Below are 25679 nucleotides of genomic sequence, written 5' to 3' on the forward strand. Positions count from 1 at the left end.
TATAAAATATTTAAAAAGAATAAATTAAAACTGACTAATTGAGATCAAATATATAACCAAAATACATTTGAAAAATTGCAGAATATCTGCAACTTTTGCTAAGGACATTCCATAGCTTTTCCTGTCTTCCTTAACCTCATTCTAAATACTTTTATTCAGAAGCAAGAATATTTTGGTTCTTCAAAATATCCAAAATCTTAGCCAATTTTTAATATTTTTCAGGCAAATTCTCATTATGTATCTCAAGCTGGCCTTGAGATTGTGATTCTCCTGTCTGAGCCTCTTGCGTGCTATTATTACAACCGTGTGCCACGATACCCTGTGTCTTTTTGTTCTTATCTAAAGAAAAGCAAAGAAAAAGCAAGGAAAAAATTATGTAGCTTATAGCTTGTACTATTTCATCTGGGTGTGGAGGCACATACTTGTAAATCCAGCGCTTACAAGGCCAGTGGGTTGTGAGTTCAAGGGCAGCCTGCACTAACAGGTAAGACAACAGAAAAACAAACAGAAAAATAGCTGTTGCTTTGGAAGAAATTTAATTTCAGCTAATGCCAATTAGTTTCTTAGGATAAACTTGGGATGTTTTTAACATTTAAAACTATCTTTACTCTTTTGTTTTCTTTATTGCTATACAGAAATAAACATTCATATTAAAATAGAAATTGTTAATCTATAATGTAGCTAAAATCTTAAAGGCTGAATAGATAAACAGTATCCCTGCTGTTATTGAATGACTGAATTTTTATTTCTATATTATACTGATATAGTGAAAACTTGTTTAATTTGATCATCAAATCAACTCAATGTGTAAAAGAAAACCTTGCTTTAATAACGCAGACATGTTCTTTTCAAAACATTAATTGCTTTAAGATTTGTCTTTTGTTACCCTGACTAGACCAAGTTGTACCCAACACAACTTTGCAAGAAAGAAGACAGGAATTTTAGAATGGAAATAAGCATGCTTACTAGAAAATATAACAAAGCTGCCACCGATCTCAGAATTTTAATTTAGAGAAGACATTTGGAATATTTTTACCTTGTTTAAATCATTATTATAATGTCTCTGTAATTTGTAGGTAAATCTCTTTTCTAATAGTTGGAATAAGGACACAGTAAATACTAGCTCTTGTACACGTATTTGCTCTTTAGACTCCAAGCAAGAGAATTCCTTCTCTAGAGCTGGAGTTTCAAACTCCATTAAGATAACAAAAATACCAGGCCTGATGAGACACATTGTCAAAATAGTAACAATGAGAAAAAATTAATAAAATAATATATAGAAGCAGAATAATAGCCAAGCAGCCTGATGTTGATGGCTGCACAGCCCCTAACGCTTCCATTCTTTGATAATATTCAGAGGGGATGTCATCCACTCTGGAGATATTTCACACTGGCTTACAGAAAATTCAGGGTTTATGAAATCTTTTTTCTTTCCACAATATTAACAAGTTACTTTTTTGGCAGAAGGAATGGATGGCTAAGTGGTAGAGTGCTTGTTTACCATGTATAAGGTCTTAGGTTCCATTCCCAGCACCACAAAAGAAAAGAAATCTAAAAGATACATAAATATAATTTCTATTTTCATTGTAGCTTCTCTGTGTAGTAGATTATTAAACATCACAATACATAGCCACAACAAAGACATATATTCTTTTTCATTTTTAAATATTTTAATTATTATGTTTATTTTATGTGTATGAGTGTATTGCCTGAATGTGTATAAGTGCACTCATGTTGTACAATGCCAGTAGAGGTCAGTAAAGGGCATTGGATTCCCCTGGAACTGGAGGCATGGATGGCCACATGAGCTGCCATGTGGGTGCTGGGAATCGAACTCTGGTTATCTGCAGTAGCAGCCAGTGCTCTAAACCACTGAGCAATCTCTCCAACCCTATATTCTCTTTGTGTAAAGCCATTAACATTTGATAAACAGTGAGGAAGGCAATATGGTTCCTATTTTATAGGTAAGAAAGCAGATTTTCATAGAGGCAACTTGCTGAGAGTTAAGATCCAGATCCAGAATTCGTTATTTTAAAAAACTACACACTTCTCACACACTGGTCTCCTCTTACTGACTCTATGTCTATTACATTGTTCACTGTATTTACTAGTACTGCTATGTCTTTCCTAGTTGTTAAAGGCCATGCTGAGCATGTTCAAAGATAAACCTCAACAAGTAAGAAGGATTTCTTTCATCTGCCTTCCTTCTACCATATGGCATCTGCTCAAGTTGAATCTTGCTACAAAGTCTAACGAGACAAGCCCATGGAGCTGCTTTTCAACAAAAACCATGTTTGTTCTAATAAAATTCGTAAGGATTGTGATTAGTTTTAGATTAAATGCTAAGAATTGGGGAAAAATTGGATCTGGATTTGGAAAAAAAAAAAAAAAAAGACTTTTTAGAAGAGTAACCCAGACAAGCATTTCAGAAATTCTTATCCAGAAAAAGAAGTCTGTGAATTCTTCCAATTTCATGTTTAGTAATTGTTTTGAGAAAATAAGGGAGAATGAAATTCACACGTCTCCAGATGACACAAATTACTTCCTCAAAGTAAAATCTTAGCCCCTAGGAATATACTAGGAACTCTCACAAAACCTTATGGATAGGCAGGCAGCTGACAAAAACACACACAACAAAACAAGCAAACAAAAAGTAGTAATAGTGAAAAATAATAGACTTAGGGGAAATAAAACCACAGGAACAAAAAGAAGACTGCAGTAAGTCTCCTATGATTATAACGAGAACTCAGAGGATCGTTCGTTACTGGCGTTCAAGAGAGATTAAACATGCTTATACATATATATTCCACATGAACAATAGCATTCTGAATGCAGTTGAGAGGATGACAGAAGCAAAACAGCAAATATTATCTGCCCAGGGTTCACAAGGACCTGTCAATATGCTCTCTGCCAGACTCGGCTTCATATGCCAACCTTGCTGGATTTTGTCCCCTTCTCTGTCTTACTTTCCTTAGTTTCTATGGTTCATTGTTAAGAAAAATATAGGTCACTTGCATATAAACCCTGAGCCCAAGGTCTCCTTTTGGTAAATCCAATCTAAGACAAGGGCTTTATAGATCATATGACAAAGATGACTTATTGCAACCCTAAAGAAGTGAGAAATCACTGCAATTTGATACTGTACTGTTTATTCTTGTCTTAAACCATACAGGAAATTGATTTCATAATTAGCACACCAAGTCTTCCACCTTGTAAGACCTTAGAGCAACTATTGTCTTCTATCCTGACCCACTGAGGAATAAGTGTTTCACTAATCCAAAATCCAAAGGGCACTTTTCCTGAGTATCACAAACAGCAAAACATTGTGTTATTAATATGATAAATTACTCAGAAAAAGTGAAGTTGAAGATAATATCAGTATAGAAAAAAGATGAAGCAAAGGATAAAATGACAAGCTTTTAAAGATGATTACTGTGATGAATTCAATGATGGAATTGACTTGAAGGAAAAAAATTGGGTATTTATACAAAAAAACAAGGTACTTTAAAGAGAATACGTTGCCCTTGAAAACATCTTTAAAACCACTTCTGTTACCGAATACAAGTACATATTAGAGGGCTTCAATTTTAGTTTTCACAGCTACATAACAGAATGATATTTCTGAAATGTCTCTAAATTGAATTTTTGCAGAGTAGGGTATTTTGACTATGGCAAAGAAAGATAATATGCACAACAAAGGCAATGTTGAGTACTTGATTTTCCCATGTTAATTTCTAAAGCAACAATTTATAGGGATTCATATTTTCATAGATGAGATTTATTGAAAGAAATGCTTTCATCATTTTTTCTAGTTGTCAGTATATGGTGCATGAAAGGTCAAGTTATCATCATTTAATTGAAACTCACTGAGGATGAATATATGTTTGCTTCAAACTGCCTACTCTATAACTCTGAATTAATATGGGAACATTCTTACAACATTACTATTGAGATCAAGTCGTCACTTCATTGAAATTTATAATGTGAAATGTGACATTTTAGCAATAAAAATTTTACTTACATTATTTATTAGATGTGCAATAAATATTATCTCAAGAATATAATTGATGTTAGATATTTTCTTTTTTATTTTCTTTTTTACTTTTTGTTTTTATTTTATGTGTATGAGTATATTGCCTACATGTATGTGAGTGCACTGTTTCATGCAATGCAACGAAGGTCCGAAGAGGGCATTGGATTCCCCTGGAACTGGAGTTAAGAAAGGTTCATAGCCACCATGTGGGTGCTGGGCATCAAACCTGGGTCCTCTGCAAGAGCAGTCAGTGCTCTTAACTGCTGAGCCATCTCTCCAGCCCCAGAGATTTTCTTATGAATTGATCTACATTGGAGGTGTGGGAGGGCAAATCTTCAGTTGTCCTCCAGCTCAAACATTCAGTCGTGTTCTCCAGATTACATGAGCTTTATTGTTCTGTCTGTACAATTTATAATGAAGCAAGGATGGTAGTTTCTTGGCTGTTAGTAAGGATTAATCTCTGCTGCATAGAGGTATGTGCTATATGAATCAATTCTTAAGACAATACTCTTAAGAAACGGGATATAGGGAAGAGTCAAAGATTTACTCTTTCCTATATACATACATGTATGAAAGATACAGCAGGCTTTCCAGTTTATTTCTATATCTCATATGTATCATAGAAATAATGTAATATTATAAATGAAAGAGTATACTATAATTCCCTGCAGAGATACATGCACATATATATACACACATACTTAGATATGTAAAGACAAGTAGAAAACTTATATATATACTAATATATTTATATACTAGTATACTAGTATATACTAGTATACTACTGTTTCAAACTAAAATGGGTCAAGCATATATAAGATTATTTGTTTGGCATGTCTCCAAATATCAAGTATTTGTGGGTCTGTGCCTAGGATAAGCCTTGTTAGTAAAAATCACTTGAAACACAATACTGTAAAAATCAAATTTAAAGTAGTTTCCATATATGTATTTTTACACTAAAATGAGTAAGTTCTTAGGAAAATTTCACAAAGTTTTAAATTTGTTTAAAGCAGAACTGGACTTTTATCAGTCTCTGCGACTCACCAAGAGTTTCAGTTCCATTAACGAGCCTGTATATTCATGTTGATACTACTTTTTTAAAAAGAATTGTGCGTGTGTGTGTGTTTGAATGTTGGTGCCCACAGAGATCAGCGAATTCAGATCACCTTGGAGCTGGAGTCATAGGTAGTTGTGTGCTACCCGACATGGTAGCTAGAAATCAAACTTGGGTTTTCTTCAAGAGCAGTACATGCTTTTAACCACTGAAAAATCTCTCCAGTCCCTCGTGCTAGTATTTCTGCTAATCCATTAAGAAGCTTTGTGGCACTTCTATTAGAATTAAAACAAAATGTCTGTCAAACTGGAAGTCCAGTCTAATAGTTCTCTTGAATTTTTATGGGGACAATGAGTCTTTAGGCTTTTGAGAAAGTCAAACTTGTTTCTTTCTTAGTAGCAGAGTGATGTGATTTGGGTAAGAAAAAAAGTAGTCTTGAAGTTTAAACCTTTGTAGAATCATAAAAGAATATAAAAGCTACTTAAAGTATAAAAATATACATAATAAAAAAATTAAATAGAGTTAACTTATAACAGGGAGAAATTGCCACTACTAGATATCATAGAATAGCAAAGTAAAAGCCTAGTACCAAGAATGGACTCTCGTATTTGAAGTTGTTGACCAGGGATCCCAAAAACTCTTTTAAACCTTTGTAGAATCATAAAAGAATATAAAAGCTACTTAAAGTATAAAAATATACATAATAAAAAAATTAAATAGAGTTAACTTATAACAGGGAGAAATTGCCACTACTAGATATCATAGAATAGCAAAGTAAAAGCCTAGTACCAAGAATGGACTCTCGTATTTGAAGTTGTTGACCAGGGATCCCAAAAACTCTCAAACAATACTGGACATTGCACTTGTTCTTGGTTATCCACAAGAACTTCATCATTAGACCATATTACTGAAGACAAACAAGCATAACTGTAGGACAAACAAGGAGAAATCAAGCTGGTGTTACTTCAAAGCCTCATCTATACTGAACAGATTTCATAGTGCTGAACGATGCTACCTGCAGAGAAATTAACTTGAACTGTACTCAGCTGTGAACCTGTGAGCTACAGCAACAACTGGTCTGGAAGATATGCCTACTTGTCCAATAGTGGCATGAATATTATAGGAGCAACCAACTACTTCCTAATTGGGCTTAAGGTCCACTTCATAGGATGGATCACATACCTGATACTGATAATCAAGTCTAGGAGCCTGAAGCTAGATATCCCAGAGACCATGGAAAAAAGCCCAATACAACTATTCTGCTAAATAGATAGAGTATTAAACTGATTTCTATTGAGTTATTGTTACACCCAGAGATGAATGCATCTCTGAATTATCACCAGAGAAGATTCCTCATACAGCAGACGGTGATTAGCCCAGAGAACCACAGCTGGCCAAGGTGCAGAGAACAAGAGGCTGCAGACTGCTTATCCCTGAGTAGGACACCTAGATCAAACTTCTGCCTCTCAAGGCATAGGGATCACTGAGGAAGAGGAGGTGGAAAGATTGTAAGAGCCAGAGGAGGTAGATGGCCACAAGAGAACAGTTTTCCAGACATTTGGACAGTTATTCATATGAACTCACAGCACTGATGACAACATGAACAAGTCTCCATAAGGCAAGCCAGACAAAATCCCATCACATACTTAGAGAAATGGGTGTGTCATGACTTATTCTCCCATCTCACACACACACACAGACACACACACAGACACAGACACACAAACAGAATCTGGTTTGAAAAATGCCACTACTGTACTTGATCATCAATAACAATCCAACTTTTCATGATCAATCAAAAGAATGCTTTACCAAAGGCTCTTTATTTCATTGCTTCTTTTCCCTACTTCCCCCCAAAAGAATCATCTTAGAAACCAACCTTATCTTAGAAAGTACTGGCAAACAATGACCGCTGGGAACGGGGGATTCAATCTCTTTTAAGGGTGAGACTCTTAGTAGGTTGGCCAGGCTCCACTGGATGAACCCACACTGAAGGACATTTGGGGACACAAACTTGACACTCTTTATAGATATTAGAGTACAGAAATTTGTGGGTGAGGGCAGAAGGAGGTATAGATATAAGAGGGGATCTAAATTTGATCAAAATATATTGTAGTCACAAAAAATTAAAAATTAAAAATATTACTGCTTAGCACTTTTGACTTCTGGGCTGAATGTGTCATTCTTAAAATCATATCAAATTCATTTGAACTAAATATTTAGTTTATTTTCAGGGTTCAACTACATAATTTTACTGTGTTTTTTCATTCTTTTTATTTCCTTCTCTTCCCCCAGCATGGAAATGAAAGAATCAACTACATAAAGGTAAACCAAAACGTGGAAGGTAATTTCCAGGTTGGCATATTGGGACTCTTGATGTTACTGAGTTCAGTCTTGCTTAGGGACCCACTGGATCCAGGTATATAGGAAAAAATATATTTGCACTTTAATTTTTCACTCAGCAAACAAAGCAGATCAACGTCCTTGTCGGTTTTGAATGTTTGATAAAAGTCATAGTAATTTTGGATAATACCATACAACTTATAGGTCAGAACTCTTAGCAAATATAGAATAAAATATTTTCCGTCTCATTCCATTATACTGATGGCTGTTCGTAATGCTATGGGAGTGTTTTCAACAGGGCACCAATAAATAGGTATAGTCCTTGCAAAAGTTTCTGTCGTGGAATATTGTAGGGCATGGCATAGCCTTTGTTGCCCTTGTGAACGGTAAGCAGCTTTAATTATTAATAGGAGACCTACACAAGATTTAATCCATTAAACTTCCATTATGGAGATGGGGAAGAACTCAAAGGACTCTGTCCATCAATGATGATAATTTATAGATAGTTAACGGTTACTATGGGAGAGGGAATCAAGAGCCCACCCCATGCTCCAGGATATATAGGCAGTTAAAGGTTTCTGGGGGAGGAGAGATGGCTCATAAGGATATATAAACAGTGAACAGTTGTCAGAGAATTTTTTCTTCAGTCTTGTAGTTCCTACTGAGTTGCCACACATCTGCAATTTACCACAATAGAACTCATCGGTTCAACAAACTGCACTTTAGTGGCATTATTTCGTTGTTGTTGTTTCTGTCATTGGCACCTTATCTGGGGTGGGCAGGTATTTGCTCATATCTCTTCAGAAAAGGTTTATACAACAGTATCATAGCCTAAAGTAATGGGGTGATTCTGAAACCAGAGAACATCAGTTTTGGTGTATACCAGCTGGGCAAAGAATATTAATCCGTGTGTCAGTTGGAACAGCTATAATGCATTACAATACTGCATTCCTGTGGAATGACGTGGTGGTGAAATTCTGATGCATTTGCCAACTGAGTAATATATTCTACAGTGTGAGGTAAGAATTGAACAGTTTACTGTGTCCTTTTGGTTTTCTGACTCCCCTGAAAGGTCACTCACTCAGAAGTTCAAAGTGGCCTAAAAGCCCTAGAGTCAGACTGCCAGCCAGGCAACTTTGGTGTACTTAACATAGCAGAGTCTTATCTGTAAATGGAACAACTAATGGTCATTTCCTCATTAAGGAAATGAATTGGTAATTTGATATTATAATTATGTGGAAGCTTATGGCATAGGACTTCCAAATGTCAAGCTATGGACAGATGCCTTCTTCCCAAACTTGGTTGCACCTTGCTTAAGATCATCACGAAACTGACTGTTGATGCTCCCCAAGAAAGGAGGGCCAGGAGAGTCAGCCACACCTCCTGTCCTAGTTTGTTCTTCATTGCTGTGACAAAACACTCTGACCAGTACCAACTTGGGGAGGAAAGGGTTTATTTGTCTTACATCTCCCAGGTCGCACGCAGTTCATCAGGGAGCCCAACGTAGGAACTCAGGGCAGGAATCTGGAGGCAGGAGCTGGAGCACAGGCCATGGAGGAATGCTGCTTACAGGCTTGCTCCCTTGGCCCCTGCTCAGCCTGCTTTCTTATGCAACACAGGCCCACCTGCCCAGGGGTGGCACCACCCACAGTGGGCTGGGCCCTCCCACATCACTCATCAAGAAGATGCCCTTCAGACATGGCCACAGGCCAGTCCAATAGAGGAAATTCCCCAACTGAGGCTCCCTCAACCCAGGCGTGTCAAGTTGACACTAAAGCTATCCATCACACCTCCCAACCAACCAGTCAGTCCTAGTTGCTCAAGGGGGACGGACAAAAGGTACCTAAGCTGAGGACGCTCATAGGGAGACTCTCACCACTTTGCATAACTGCTGGAAAGTCATGATCCATACCTGGATGGAAACTTTGCAGTGAGGCCTTATAGAGGGGAGTCCCACACTCCTGTAAGTAACCCCTCACTCACTGCTCTGTAAGTAGGCCCATATAAACTCTTTAGTTCCCCAAACTGCAGTTTGGTGAAATTGTGTTTATTTATTTATTACTTTATTTTTATTTTATTTTATTTTTTTGTCTTTTTGAGACAGGGTCTCCCTGTAGCCCCAGCTGTCCTGGAACTCACTATGTAGACCAGGCTGGCCTTGAACTCACAGAGATCCACCTGCGTCTGCCTCCCTAGTGCTGGGATTAAAGGTATGCACCACCACACCCAGCTTATTTCTATTTTTTTTATATGTGTGAGTGTTATGCCTGCATGTACCCGTGTTGTGCAATGCCCGCAGAGGACAGAAGAGGCTGTCGGATCCCCTGGAACTGGAGTTATGCACAGTTGTGAGCTGCCATGTGGGTTCTGGGATTCGAACCCAGGTCTTCTGCAAGAACAACCAGTGTTCTTAACCGCTGAGTCATCTTTCCAGCCCCCAGTTGGGTGAAATTGTAACTCAGCTTGTGATAAGGAATGGAAGGAGATGGGGGTCAGACTTTACCTCCCAGAAGGAATTTTAGCAACAAAGTTTCTATTTCTTAGTATTAGGCCTACAACTCTTCCTACTCTTCTACTAGAGGCAATGAAACCCCTTATAAACTATTTCTGGACACAAACTACTAGAGATTGAGTGAAGCATAATCTGGAAGTAGTAGGACTCTGCTTCCCCCTGAAATAGTTATTAAGGCTTTCAAATTCATGAATCTATTCTGGAGGCTAAACCTACCAAGGTATTGTTCTCAACAGCAAAGTTCTTCCCAACACTTGTTTTCATAAATAACGTTTATTAGAATACAGTTATATTCATTTGTTGCATAGTGTCTACTGCTGCTTTCACGTTACAATGCAATCATTTTAACACAGAATATAGAGCTTCTAGAGCCTAACTACAGTCATAAATATCACTGTCTTTGGCCCTTACGATCTTTTCCTGTTGCTAGAGTGTGTCTTCTAGGCATGACAGGGATTCTGCACCATGAAATCTCAATAATAAAGTTTCCTAAACAAGGCCTTCATAATGGCAACAGCAGTTGACATATCAATAAAGATAGAGGGAATTTCACAAGGTCCTACCTCTAGATGCAGAGCTACAGGCAATGACGGCAACTGAGAGAGGGAGAATCAGTTTTTTCCAGAGGTGAGCACCATGATAGGTTACCTAATCCCAAATGGTCATCCATAAACACATGTACACACAATTGGTGTTCAACCAATTGAACTCAATTGGTTGTTTATGTATAAGCACATATATGTAATGATACTAAAAAGAAAGGCTTATGAAATTGAGTGAGAGTGGTGGATGTGGCAAGAGTTAGAGGGGGGAGAGTGGAGGTGAAATAATGTATGTACACTATTCATGTACGCAATTCTCAAGAAATAAAAATAATTCTTTAAAATTTATGTATCTTGGGCTGAAGAGATGGCTCGGCATTTAAGAACACTGACTGCTCTTGCAGAGGGCCTAGCTTCAAATCCCAGAACCCATATGACTGCTAACAACCGTCTGTAGCTCCAATTCCAGGGTATCCAACACCTTCTTCTGTCCTCCGTGGGCACTGTAGAACACGGGTGCACTTACATACGTGTAGGCACAGCATGCATACACATAAAAAATAAAGTTTAAAATTTTCTGTATCTTTCTAAAAAAAAAATAAGTTTGCTGATGCCTAGTTTACATCTCATATAAAGCCTGATTCATAACAACAGTCTTCTTTATAGATCTCACAAGCACTTAGATTTTGTCCCTGAACATGTCTATTAGTCCAGTCATAAAAGCAGCACTTAGAGCTGAGAATGTGGTTCAGGAATAAACTGTGTGCTCATCATGTACAAAGCCTGAAATTGAACCCTCAAACCCTCCTCTCTGTCAAAAAGGAAGAGTTGGCCTATAGACTGTGCAACAAATGCTGACTAACTCTACCTTGGGAATTGTAGAGTGTTTGGGCTGCACAGCACAGAAAATCAGGTTCAAGTTGCCACTTTCATAGTTCCCCAGAACACTTATATTTTGTCCCTGCTCATCTCTATTAGTTCATTATAAAATAATAATGCTAGACGTGAGCAAAAAGATTATAATAAGGAGAAATATGTCCTATGAGGCAGCTAGTAGGGTCTACCACTGAGGCAAGCTCAAGATCAAAAACCAAAAAGAATATTAAGAGCAGTTATGTTTTCACATATGGTGCTTAAATTAAAATGCCATCCTGTGGTAAGAATAAAGTTGAAATTGAACTGCTTCAATAAATACTTATAAGTTGAACTCTTATTGTATAGGTCAATACTAAAAGTGTACATTTGACAGTAGTTGTTTTTAGGTGCAGGAGGTCAAGTGGAGTAAGAAGGTGTCAATGAGATGTTTTGGAGTAGGTATTATAAGCCATGCATATTTTACAGTAGTGTAAGTTCCTTCAAAGTCAGAGAAATCTAAATGCAAAGCAAAGATTTCTATACAAACTGCCAGTATGGTTTTATACTTGCAGTTACTATTGATAGCTCTTCCTTCCCTCTTCCTTTATTGAATTTGAGCCATCAATAAATCTGAATGATTTGTTCTTTACAGAGAACATTTATAATTCTCTTATTCTCTAACAGTCAAAACCTGTGTCTAGATGCTTCCTACAACTGCTTCCTACTTGGGTTTTGGAATAATTGTATTTTATTTACATAATTATAATTGTTATTCAGAAATGTGGTAAGTTATAGAATATTACAATGCTAACACTAATTCTCAGCTATTCTTTTGTTTCAAGTTCATCTATATGCTAACCTTAATCCTCAAAAGCTGGGACAACAGGTTTCATTGAACATATCCAGCGGGAAAGAGAAACTTCTGCAAAAATCTAAAATACATGTCTGACTTGGACATTTTTGGTCTCATTTCTACCCATGATCTATAGTTTCCAAAAGAATCCCAATCTTTGGTATGGTTTATAATTCTCTGTAGTAAATCTATCCTGCCCCATCTATCTGGTTATCTATCTATCAATCATCTATCTATCTATCTATCTATCTATCTATCTATCTATCTATCATCTACTTAGCGAACTCTCTATCCACCTACCTACATGCTATTGGTTCTGTTTCTCTCGGGAAGTCTGGGAATAATCTATAAAATAATCCAAAAAGATAATCCATAAAAGCAAGTGATCTCTGCTAACCTTTGGATTATGCCTTCAGTTTGTGTTTATTTCACTCTTCCTTATACCACCTTTACTTTAGCGTGTATCTTTATTCCTTTCTAAACTGTGAGCTTCTATATTGTGTACCTTAATAGTTTTCATGTTATCAAGTATCCTACCAGTCACATGAATCCTAAAGAATTCCTTCTGAGAATCACATTTTTGTCTATATTATACAACACATAGTTTTGTGAAAGAAATCAGTTATACTAAAATATAGTCAATAAGGTATCAAAAGATGGGGGCCAGAGACATGATTCAGCACTTAAAAGTATGTACTGCTGTTCCAGAGGATTTGAGTTTAGTTCCCAGCACCCACATCAGGGCACTCACAACCACCTCTAACTCCAGCTCCTGAGGCTCAGACTTCCTCTTCTGGACTCCATGGGCACCTGCACTAGTGTGCACATACACAGACACACGTGCATAACTTAAAAAAACATTTTAAAAGATAGCAAAAAATAAAATTTTGCTAAAACAATAGCTGCTACATTTATAAATAAATAAGCAAACCTCACAACAGATGTAATAATTACCATGATTTATTTAGTAGTGATGATCATAGATGATACTTTTGGATATTTGTTACATTATTAGTATGATAGGACAATTTCTGTAATTTGGTGAGAAATTTGCAAGTGTATTAATATTTAAAGCTATTGTGGTATATTACTTACATTCATAGATAAATGTTCTAAAGTTCAGCCAAAGGTAATAAAAACAGAGGTATAATTTTTTTTTCCAAAATCAACTTCACAAATACCTAGACTTTTATACTAGAGATCATGAGGGGGTCCTCTTTTCTTTTATATCATGCTACTCTTCTCCCAGAGTTCCTAATACCACCTAGTAAAACAGGTAATGAAACACAGTTGCGCAGGGTTGGAGAGGTGGCTCAGCAGTTAAGAACACTTGCTGTTCTTACAGAAGACCCGAGTTCAAATCCCAGCACTCACATGGCAGATAACAACCTCTGTAATTCCGGTTCCAGGGACTCCAATGCCCTCTTCTGGTCTCAGCGAAAATTACATGACATGACATGGGTACATTTATATACATGCAGGTATAACACTCATACACATAAAATAAAAATACTCTAAAAAAAGTTGCAGAATTTAATTGTAGTGGTGAGGTACTGAGTCAAATTAAAGCTGTTCTGAGCTAATTTAGGTTGTGTTTAAATTCATAGTAAAAATGAGAGAGAATCAAGGTAGAATGCCTATTGAAAAGCCAACAGAATATTATACTGTCTGACCAAGACACATAAGCCTGGGCTAAAATAACTCACCTCTTTCTTCACCAGTATATAAACAGAAGGATCCTTGATAAAGTTAGAAATATCTTGATTTATGAATCAAATAAATTAAAAAGTTAAATGTTCACTCCTGGACTATTGGTTCTTTCCCTTGAAAGAAATTTGTTAAGTAGCAACAGCCTCAGTAATATAAGCATTACTGTGATTCAGGTTGGACTTCCCAGAAATTAACTTTGAGATGCACATTGCTGTGCAAGTGACTTCTGGAGTGCTCACAAGGAAATTTTGTAAGGGAGTGGATAAGGCAGGAGACAGCAAACGGAGCGGCTAAGCAATCCTTGCTGTTTCTGTTAATAATTTAATTGATTCTTTGAGAATTTTCCTGCAATATATTTCATGCAGGGCCACTCCACCATCTCCTCTCCCGCCTTACTACCCTCTCGTTTCATGTCCTCTATTATTTTTCTAATTTTAAATGTCTTTCGAGTCTAATTTGTGTTTCCTAAGTGCTCTTAGGTATGGGTCTAGCCCCTGGAGCCTGGTCAACCTACCAGGCATCACATCCTTAGAGAAAATTGACTCTCCCTCTCCCAGCAGCTATCAATTGCAAGTAGATACTCAACTAGAGGTTGAGCTTCTTGCCCACCTCCCATATCCACGCTGAGTTTTTGTTTGGCTTGGACTTACACAGATCTTGTTCATGCTGTCACAAGCACTGTACGGTCATATGTGCAACTACCCTGTGGTGGTAAGGATTTGTTTTTCTAGGTTAGGTGCAGCCTGTGATCCTATGGGGAGCTCTAGAGCAGCAGTTGCATTAAAGAGTCAGCACTGTCACGAGGAAGTCATTTCTGTACCTGCCAGTCTTTGGTTTTAGTTTTCCTTGAGGCTAATCTCAGGTTTACGTGGCACTCATGGCTCTGTAATCCTATAAGAAACCCCAGCTACACGAAGACACTCCTTTAGTAAGACATAAAGAATAAGTCATTTGAAGTAAAGCACATAGAAACTCAGAGAAGAAAACACTGAGGTCAGGATCTGATTGAAGCACTGATATCTATTCCACAGGGGCAAGGCAAGCCAAGAAGGATAACGATCACAGCAAGCAATTACCGAGTGTTTACATTTTGCCAGCATTTTCCTAAGCTCTTTATAATACTACATTTAATCGTAAACAACAATCTTATGCAGTAGCTAATATTATTTCTATTTTGTCAAATGAAGGAAAGTAGATTTATTCATGTAAGTGCCCGCTCTAGCATGGCCTGAAGAGTTCAAAGATTTGAATTCTTGAGGTATAATTTCAGAGCACATATTCTAACTACTATGCCATTCACTCTGGCATGACTTTTTATCATGCAAGCTAAGCTCTTAGCTCTGGAGCTCAGAACAAAATGAGAAAATGTCTTTAATGCACTTGTGCACATCATTCAATATTAGCCACTGCTATCATTAAAGATAGGAAAACGTCATAACTATAAAAAACACATTTTATATAAAAGCGTCTCTTAAATTTGAAAAAGTCTTCTACATAAAAAAAAAAAAAACTTAAAATCCAGGAAATCAGTGACTTTATTCTTGACAGGTGTATTGTTTTATATTTTATATTTTGGCTCAGTTCATTTGTAGAGAAACAGAAAAGAAGACAAGGAAAATGGGAAAAGGAAGAGTGAGTATAATAATATAATAGTTATTTGTAAAGGTTATAAAAATGGCAGAAACAAATATTCTGCACAAAGCCCTATTCATTGCTCTTAAATATTCCTTATAATCTAGCTGTTATTTTTCTATAGGGAATGATTTTTAGTTTTCCTGAGAATGTCATCAGTAAGTAGTTGATATGTCATTCCCCGTAAAGAATATAAGTTTTTTTGCTTTAGAAAATTTAATCACTTTCATCATAAGACTACTAGTGGCGGAAACATGATTTCCAATTTCTTTAAATGATTAATTGCATTAAATTGCTACCTGAATGCTAAACATAGGAAAATGCAACAATATTATCAAAATCTTGGAAGTTTCTGGTCTCCTAACTAGGAAATAAATATCCATCAAGAATATATCAATATAGCTTCATGTAAGTTCATTTAAGTTTTTTATTTTTTGTCAATTTAGTACATAAACACTGTATTTACATCACCCCTATTCCACCCTCTCCCCCTCCAACTCCTCCCACATATCCCCATACCCTCTCAATTTCATAGCTTCTTTATTATTATTTTTACTATAAATATATAAACATATGAATATACAATATGCAGAGTCCAATTAGTGGTGTTCTTATGTATATGTGTTTATGTCTGATCACTTAAGATTCAATCCAATCATTTAATATTTTTGCCACATGTGATGATAATATCACGACAAGATTTCCCCTCAAGTAAAAGAAACATAAAATTCATGAACTGGGGATATAACTCAGTAGATATGTATCATACATTCTTATCACACATGAGGTCCTGGATTGACTCTCCAACATTCAACAAATATATGAATTAAAAAATAAACATGTTTCACATAACATTTGTGAGACATAAACAAGACAAAAAGTTTATACATTGTACTGTTAGCAGTGAACAAGAAGCAAGTCTCTTTCTACATATTTATATGTATGCCTTTTAATCTGATGTAAATGCAAAACTAGGGAAGTATAGGAAGCAACCAATTATAATGGATATTGTGACCAATCAGAATATTGTTGCAACAATTCAGAGTAAATGAGGCAACAAATCAGCATGGGTATTGCTGAAATATAGGCATATATGCTTGAGGAACCAACTAAATACAACTTTATGTGAAATCCAGTTATGCCCATATTACTCAGATAATAAAAAATTATTTTAAGAAATTCAGATGATTTTGGAGGTACTACGGGAACATTTCCTCTTCCACATTCCTTTCTTCTCCTAGCTGTGACAAAGGCAAATCTCTAGTAAGACTAACATGAGAAAGGCATCACAAATAAGTAATAGCCACCACTTACTGCATATTCAGGTACTGGGCTCTGCATATGTAGTACCTTCCTTAATCTTTATGACAGTGCTGTGAGGAGAATTCTATTATCATACTATTATAACTACTATCATTTCATTGATGAAGAATCCAAAGCATAAAGAAGTTGAGTGATGTATTAGCCAGTTTTTTATTGCCTGAACAAATTACATGAGATGAATAAATTAAAAAGCGGAAAGATTTATTTGAGCTCAACATTTAATTCCATGATTGCTTGGTCCTGTTTTTGGGGGCTTGTAATAACATATTACATGTTGACAAGAGCATGTAGTAAGAGGGTGCCTAGATACCTCATGGTGATTGGGTAAGAAGAGAGGAAGGGACCGGCATCCAGTCTCTAGTGACCTAAGACCTTTAACTAGACTGCATTTCTTTTTTTTAATTTATTAATTTATTTTTTGTGTATGAATGTATTGCTTTTATGTGTGTAAGTGCACCTGTGTTGTGCAATGCCCTCAGAGGTCAGAAGACGTCATCAGATTCCCCTGGTGCTGGAGTTACAGACAGTTGTCAGCCACCATGTGTGTGCTGGGACCTGAGCCCAGGTCCTCTGCAATAGCAGTCAGTGCTCTTAGCAACTGAGTCATCTATCCAAGCCCTATACTGCATTTCTTAAGATTCTACCCCCTTGGGTCACAACTTTTAATGCACAGGCCTTTGAGGAACAGTTTAGATTTGTCATGTTTGAATGTATGATGTCACCATACAGGCTCATGTGTTTAAAAATATGATCTCCAGCTGGTGGCACTGCTTTGAGATACCCTAAATCGTTTTGGACATAAGGCTTAGCTGGTATATGTACAGATGCACAGGGGAATTGAAGGTTGTTGCTAGCTCTGCTTCCAATCTGGTTTTCTGCTCTGTAGTCTACTGAGATGTTACAAGGCTTGGCACAAGCTCCTACAGCCATGATCAAAATGCCCCGACTGACTTCCTTTCTTCTCTATGATAGACTGAATCCTCTAAACTATGAGCCCAAATAAGTTTTTCTCCCCTTAACTTGCTTCTCTCAGGTATGTTGCCAAAGCAATGTAAAAGTAACTAACAGAAAATACCGAGAATAGCACCTACTCCAAGTAACACAACTAATACATTTTGGAGTTAGTACTCAAACATGTCCTTTTTTTAAGCTACTAGTTTTAATGTTAGCAAAAGAGTGTTCCCATCAGCATCCTATTATTAGTTCATTTGCATCTTCTTATCTGGCTAAATGGCAGAGTGTCAAAGGCATTTTCAAATATTTGGGCTATTTCTGGAAAGCCATGAACTCACCAACATCTGTCTCCAGAAGACTAAAACAATAGATGAACATTACCTTATTCTCTTGTCTTCCACTTTTTTCAAATATTCATCTCTCTTTAGGACTCCCAGGATCATTTCCTTCTCATGATCTAATAAAAATGACAGGTTGATGAACTCTGAGTTCTTAGACATGGTATTTCAGCAGCAGATCTGAGTAGCAGTGGTTGAATCTTCTAGATGGTAAGTTGATATGTTCCCCCTGTCCAACCCAGAGTCACAGTTGTTCAATTAACGTGGTTTCTATAAGGTCTCTGCAGAATTGCTGATTATGGCTGGATATTCTTTCAGGCTACAGGGAAAACATGTTCTGCTGAGATTACAGTCCAAGAAAGTCATTATTGTTCGAACTGAAAAAGATCTGAAAAGCCTTTGCTGTGGTATATAGTCAGGCTGCAGCGATGTTTCACTAATGATGCTGAACTCTGGTCTTTCAAAAAGCTACAAGGCAGGAATCAAATCCCCTGGGCCAGAATGTAGAAAACACTGAAAAGGTGGAGAAAACAAAAGGTAGAAAAATTAATTAGGCCACTTCACCCACAGCAGTCACTAAATTACCTAATTTTTGAAATATTGATATACCAACTGAAACATAAGTATCAAGTCAGTAAACACGCATTCATTAACTATTTCTTTTATGATTTTTAATCATTAAACTTTTATTATATATGTCATATATATTTAGTTGATTATAGGTTTTCTGAGAAAATTCAGTTTTCTCCCTTATAATTAGGTTGCTCTGGCAGTCAGATCACAGCATGTCTCTTGGAACTGAATTGGGTCACCTCTTTGGGGCACCTATGTACATGTAATGTACTATTCACAACTGGTCAGGGTTCTTAAGTAGTCCTTCCTTTTCCGTGTCTCCCTCATCAACTAAGAGTACAGCATAAAAACTATAACCTATGAAAGAATTATGAACTGGTACTGAAAGTATGAACCTAAGTATATCACAAAAGAATGTTGAATGAATATATTAAATTTGAAGACTTCAAGCACAATGATCACACTCATATAAAGGACACATTGATGAAATATGGTTAATTTTGAAATGTACACATTTATAGACTATGGACAAATGCATGGGAACTTCAGCACCATGATTAGCTCTAAAACACATGGAGACATAATCAGAAAGAAGTTTGCTTACGGATGTGCTACTCAGTGGCAGAGTGCTTCCCTAGCAGTTCAGAGATCCTGGGTTTGATCTCCAGCAAGGCAAAAGAAAGGGAGGGAAGGAGAGAGGGAGGAAGAGAGGGAGGGAGGAGGGAAGGAGCGAAAGAAAGAGAGGGAAGAAGGGAGGGAGAGGGAGAAAGAGGAAGGGAGGGGCTTATGCCTCATGATTTCCATGCTTGTCTGGCAGCTATTCCAGGTATGCACTGTTTACACCAGTACTTCTTATCGGCTTTTGCTTTCTGTGGTTTCATTTACCTGCAGCCAACCACAGTCTGGAAATATTCAATGGGACATTCCAGAGATGAACACTTCTTAAATGTTAAATTGTGACTTTCTGAAAGGTGTGATAGACTCTCATGTCATCTTTTTCTGACATTCTCAGGATGTGAATTTTTCTTTTTCAGCACAGCCACACTCTCTCTGTGACTTACCCACCCATTAATCATTTAATTGCTGTGTCATTTATCCCCACTGCAGTCTCTGGGCTCAGGCATGCTTTGTTTTATTTTTATTTATATGTTTTTGTAAAATTTTATTGAAATTTCATATATTTCATACAGAACATTTTAATCAACTTTATATCCCCTTCCCCAATCGGCTCCCTCCCATAGGCCCTGCCACTGGAATTCACACATTCTGTCATTTGTGTTAAGGTCTATATTGTCAAGTTGGTGTCCTCAGACGTCCTAGGTACATCCCTAGGTACGTCCGAGGCATCCTTTATTTTACTTAATAATAGTACCATAGTGTAAAAGTAGTGTTATAAAGAGGCATGAAGGCATAAAAACATAAGGACAGATTTAATTCTACTACTATGTGGCAATATTGCAGGGCATATAGGAAAAATAAAGCAATGTATACTATATGTAAAGTTATATATGGTGTGTGTGTGTGTGTGTGTGTGTGTGTGTGTGTGTGTGTTTGGTACTATTCATAGCACTAGATAACCACTGGAAGTGTCAGAACATATCCCTTATAGATATGAGGGGGCTACTATATTTACTGTATTACAAAATAGATGTTTTTGAACTACTACTCTTGACAACACAAGTTCACCAGGCCGTATATCTCATATCCTTAAATATGAGCAGATTTTATTAGTCTCGTGTCTGGATTCTCTTTGTACATCCCCCTAATAATGATAATTCTTATGAATATCTGCCAGACTTGGGAATTGCTACTATTTTATGATATTGTCCCTCAGTTTCCCTTCACACATACGAACTACATTGTACAGGGAAATTACACTCTAGACATAGCTACATATGTATTTAAAGGCCATAAGTTCAAACTGTTTTTCAAAGTCACTATATATTTGTTGTATTCACTGTGCAAAACCATAACTTTGCTGAAATGACTCAAAATTGAACTGCTTCCTACAGACCAAAAAGTAACCTCTTCTGAGGAAACTTCCCAAATTCCTATAGACTGTTTGGATTTACTCTATGTCTTTTCTCATCTTCAAAGACCTAGAGACTGCAGGGATTAGAACTGAACATGGGGGCTGGAGAGATGGCTTAGCAGTTAAGAGCACTGGCTGTGCTTGCACAGGACCTGGGCTCAATTCCCAGCACCCACATGGCGGCTGACAACCATCTGAAATTCCAGTTCCAGGGGATCCGATGTCTTCTTCTGACCTCCACAGTCATTCCATGACATGGGTACACCTACCTACATGCAAGCACTACATCAATACACGTGAAATAAAAATAATAAATAAAATTAAAAAAGAAAGACATGAACACGAAGTAGCACCATTAAGAACAAAGGGAACCTTTCAGAAAATGCAACGGATTTGTTTTTGTACCAATGTCAGTTTCTGTCTTCCTAAATAAAGCATAAAATTTCTTTTATATGCCTTGTATATCACATCTGATTTTATGCTGAAATGGAATTCAGTAACTGAATATGTTATCATTATAATCCTGGTTCACTGTGACAAGCTTCATGTTTAAAATATCAGATTTAGCGCGCCTTGTGTCCAAATTTTACAGAATGTATTTAAAATCTATTCAAGGGTTTGGGAATGCTTGAACTAAACTAATGGTTATGCATGTCTTGGGTTGTACATACAAGCCTTCCCTCTCAAAATCAATGCATCTTCCTTGTAGTGAATGAAGGAAGGGAGGGCCTGTAAGATGGCTCAGTGGGTAAAGTGGTTGCTGCCAAGCCTCATGGTCTGAGTTGGATACCCAGAGCCGTATGGTACAAGGAGAGAACTGACTCCTGCAAGTTGTTCTATGACCAACCTTCAAATGTGCACTGTAGCGTGCATGCACCCACACAAGTTCAGACACACACACACACAGAGGGTGAGTGAGTCAGACACACAGACACATACACTAAATAAGTAAATGTAAAACATAAACAATACAAAGCACATGAAAGTGACATAGAAACTTGCTGTGGTGACACACCTGTGATCTCAGTACTTAGGGACAGAGGTAGGAGGATTGTGAATTTGAGGACAACCTGGGTGAGATCCTGTCACAAAAATAGGTGGAGTTAGGGGGAGGAATAGGGAATGGATATATTCAAAATAAGTTGTTCTAAATTCTCAAATATTTAAATAGGTGGAGTGATAGATCACATGTCTAACATATTAGAGGACCTCAACACTAGAACACAAACAGCAAACAATATGAGAATTTAAACAAGAGTACAAGAGAAACATAATTTTACCGTGAGAACTTATTTAACAATATTACCACTTTACTCGTCTCCCCTGTACCTGGAATAATAAGCTGACAGTACCTGGATTGCAGTGTAAATGGTGATCAATAAGTAGAGAAAACCTCATCAAGAAAGTCAGGATGTTTCCTTTGGAAAGCAAGACTGGACTGTGATGATAATTTAATAATATGAAGTCTAACTGATGATAACACAGCCGTTTTGGAGAAACACAGGGTAGAGGAAAAAAGAAAGTGAACCTTCTGAATATTTGCACCGAGGATTGAACTAGGCAGTAATTAATTCACTTAACTACCTCACATCTTATGATACCTCTTTTCGATTAGATTATAGCCCCACTTGGGGAATCCTTTACCACAAACACCCTTTAATAAAGTAAAAAACAAAATGACAAAATGAATAATCCCTTTTCACCCTTTCTGTTAAACAAGTACTCTCAACACTAGTAAGATTAGGAGAGATACATTCATTTTTATTTTATCCTCACTTCTGTATATAAACACATCTCTGTGCTTACACATTTCGAATGTGGAGTCTTCCCTGTGTGACCAACAGCACTAAGAACTGGGATAAGCTGTTTGGAAGGATAGCATGATTTGTATGTCATTCAGCTTTGAGCATTGGTCACTTTGGACAGGCCACTAACTTTGGTGATCATCAAAAAAAGTTATAGCAATAATTCCCACAGAATAAAAAAGACATAATTTTTCAAAGTATCTGTTTTTAATAAAACAACTTAAAACTAACAAGGACTGAAATTTGAATCAAAAGAATGATACCCATCTGAATATATCTCATCACTAGCTATTTTAAATGATGTTTTAAATAGAATGTTTACGGCACTTCTTAGGATGAAATTAATAAAAATAAAACCATTTTTTGTTTTCTTATTTCTGTGTGACAACCTAAGTGTCAGATGGATTTTCAGCATACTTAGATGTTTGGAATATAAGTAAGCATACAAAAACTTACTTAATGGGGACTTTCAAATAGGTAAGCAGTCATTTGTAGGGCAGCTATAATTGGAGTATCACTTAAACTCATACACAAGACTATAAAATGTAAGAATTAAGATAGAAATGAAGATGAGCCTGGGAGAGGATAAAAACAGAACTTTTACCACAAAAGACTCAAAGATAGATACTGTGGAACTGCAGGTATTTGTTTTCAATAGAGCAGCTTTTTCTCTTGTGGACAACTCTGTGTGGTACATTGTATGCCATTGCAGTAACTGTGACTTTTTCAGGATTTCACAAAAATAATGATTCTCCAAACATTAAGAATGTGTTCAGCAAATAGTATCATTTTGTTTCATTATTTCAAGATAAGGTCTTACTGTATGTCCAGGTTGCCTTAGAACTTGTTATCTAACCCAGGCCGGCCTTGAACTTATGATCCTCCTGTTTCAGCCATCCCATATTTTCTTGGGCTTTTAGCTAAGAACAGGTATACTAACAGTACTCTGAATGCTGAGATTACAGGTGTGTGCCACAACACCCAGTCCATAAGCTTTCTATTGACGTTTCAAGAACAGCATTATCAAACTATTGTACAATAATGATTGCTAAAACTTGAATAATTTAACTAAGCCTTGTGATCCACTCATGCAATAAATTATATTATCTCCATTTTATAGATGAGAAGAAATATGAGGTAGTTTTCCAAAGGTCAGTCAGTTAGTAACTTAGAGCACTCTGTTTTCAGAGACTCTGCTTATAATCACCTCATTTAACTGACTCTAAGTGCATCCATTGTCAGTAGCTGACACGATATTATTAGTGTATTGGTATTTTTCCAAGTTCTTTAGTCTAATGAAATACCTAAATAAGGTTGAGAATATAACAGTAGTAGGGTGTTTGCCTAGGATATTTAAAGCCTTAGTTTCAATTCCTGGTGCTGAGGAAATCATTACCTCTGGAGGCTTTCATATATTTAATTCAGCTGTGGTGATTCCTATAATTATAATACTGAGGAGGCTAAAACAGGAGAATGGTGATTTGGTGCCAGCCTAGGCCACATAGTGAGACCATGTCTTAATCAACTGAATAAACACAAACAAAAACTCTGCACATTCAGATTTAAGCCAGTTTAAAAATTTGTTTCTCCAAGGGTTGAAGAGATGGCTCTGCAGTTAAGAGCACTGGCTGTTCTTGAAGATCTGGGTTCAAATCCCAACACCCACATGGCGGCTAACGACAGTCTGTAAGTGGAGTTCCAGGGGATCCGACCCCATCTTCTGACCTCCGCAGACACTGCATGACACAGGTGCTCCTACATGTGGGCAATGCACTCATACACATAAAATAAAACTAATAAAGAAAACATTTTTGAAAAACTGTTCCTCCTGCAGAACATAGCAGAGGCTTTAATACTTTGAATTTTCACAGAAACCTCTTCTTAGAAAAGTATAGTTAGCATTACTGGATCTTATCTTGACATCATAGGTTTTAACATTATTAAAGAGGACAAGATTTATTTCTTTAAAGTGTTGGTTATGGGGGAAACCTAATTAATAAATTCAAGACATAAATATTTGAAATAAAAATCGGAAGACGCACTTACATTGTGGCGTAATTATCAACAGTGGAGATTTTTAAATGATCTAAATTTACAGCAATACCATGGTGTCTCTTTCAAATGAGGTGTTCAAAATATATTGACATGGAAAATATTTGAGCTATACTATAATTGAAAATAGAAAGTTAGGGCTGGGGATGTAGCCCAATGGTAGAGTGCTTGTCCATCAATCCTACAACCATGGGTTCCATCCCAGTAATGAAAAGAGCAGCAACCAACAAAACAAAACAAAAAAGAAAATAGGAAGATAATTATGATTTTTTTTGAGACAGGGTCTCCTTGTAGCCCCAGCTGTCCTGGAACTCACTATGTAGACCAGGCCGGCCTCGAACTCACAATGATCCACCTGCCTCTGCCTCCCAAGTGCTGGGATTAAAGGTGTGCACCACCAATTTATGCAATGTAATATGTGCATATATAATATTTGAAGAGGCACAGGAAAACAAATAATATATACTGATCTGCAAATCATGAGGCATAGTGAGATTAGACTTGGACTGTCAGGGGATAGAGAAGGGATGAAAATATGTTTATTAATATATTCATTAGTTTGGACATGTTCATTCACTTATGTTGTTTGTGTTTTTTAAAAACATTAAGAAGCCAGGCTGGAGAGATGGATCAGTGGTTAAGAGCATTGGCTGTTCTTCCAGAAGACCTGGGTTCAAATCCCAGCACCCACATGGCAGCTAACAACTATCAGTAACTCCAGTTCCAGGGGATCTGACGCCCTTTTCTGTCATCCTCGGGCATTGCAGAACACAGGTGTGCTTGCATACATGCATGCAATACACGCATAGACATAAAATAAAAATAAAGCAAAAAAATTACAACTAAAAAAATAATTAAGAAGCAATGAAGTGTGGTGACCTTTTGGAATTGCAAGCAAAAGAAAGAAATCAAATAACTTTAAGAATTTGATCCTACAAGAATTCAGGTGACACTGCCCGCAACAGCAAACTAGGGGATGAACTGGTTTGAATATCAGAAATATTGGGAATTACAGGACCCCACAGTAGTTCGTCACAGTTTTCTGTCTCCATTCTTGTTCTTCCGAAT

At 36.9% G+C, this 25679-nt stretch overlaps 1 protein-coding gene across 2 annotated transcripts in view; it reads right to left on the minus strand.

Moving 5' to 3' along the window:
- Window positions 1-18635, minus strand: part of Sytl5 (synaptotagmin like 5) — a 146478-nt gene extending 127843 nt beyond the window's left edge. For both annotated transcript variants that reach the window (XM_008833046.2, XM_008833045.2), the window contains exon 1: window positions 18193-18635. In XM_008833046.2, coding sequence (XP_008831268.1) covers window positions 18193-18311 — 119 coding nt within the window. In that variant the 5' untranslated portion in view covers window positions 18312-18635. The remainder of the gene's footprint in view (window positions 1-18192) is intronic.
- Window positions 18636-25679: the final 7044 nt, after the last annotated feature.

Source organism: Nannospalax galili, unplaced genomic scaffold (assembly GCF_000622305.1).
Source record: "Nannospalax galili isolate Female #2095 unplaced genomic scaffold, S.galili_v1.0 scaffold556, whole genome shotgun sequence".
In the NCBI taxonomy this organism is placed as follows: Eukaryota; Metazoa; Chordata; class Mammalia; order Rodentia; family Spalacidae; genus Nannospalax; species Nannospalax galili.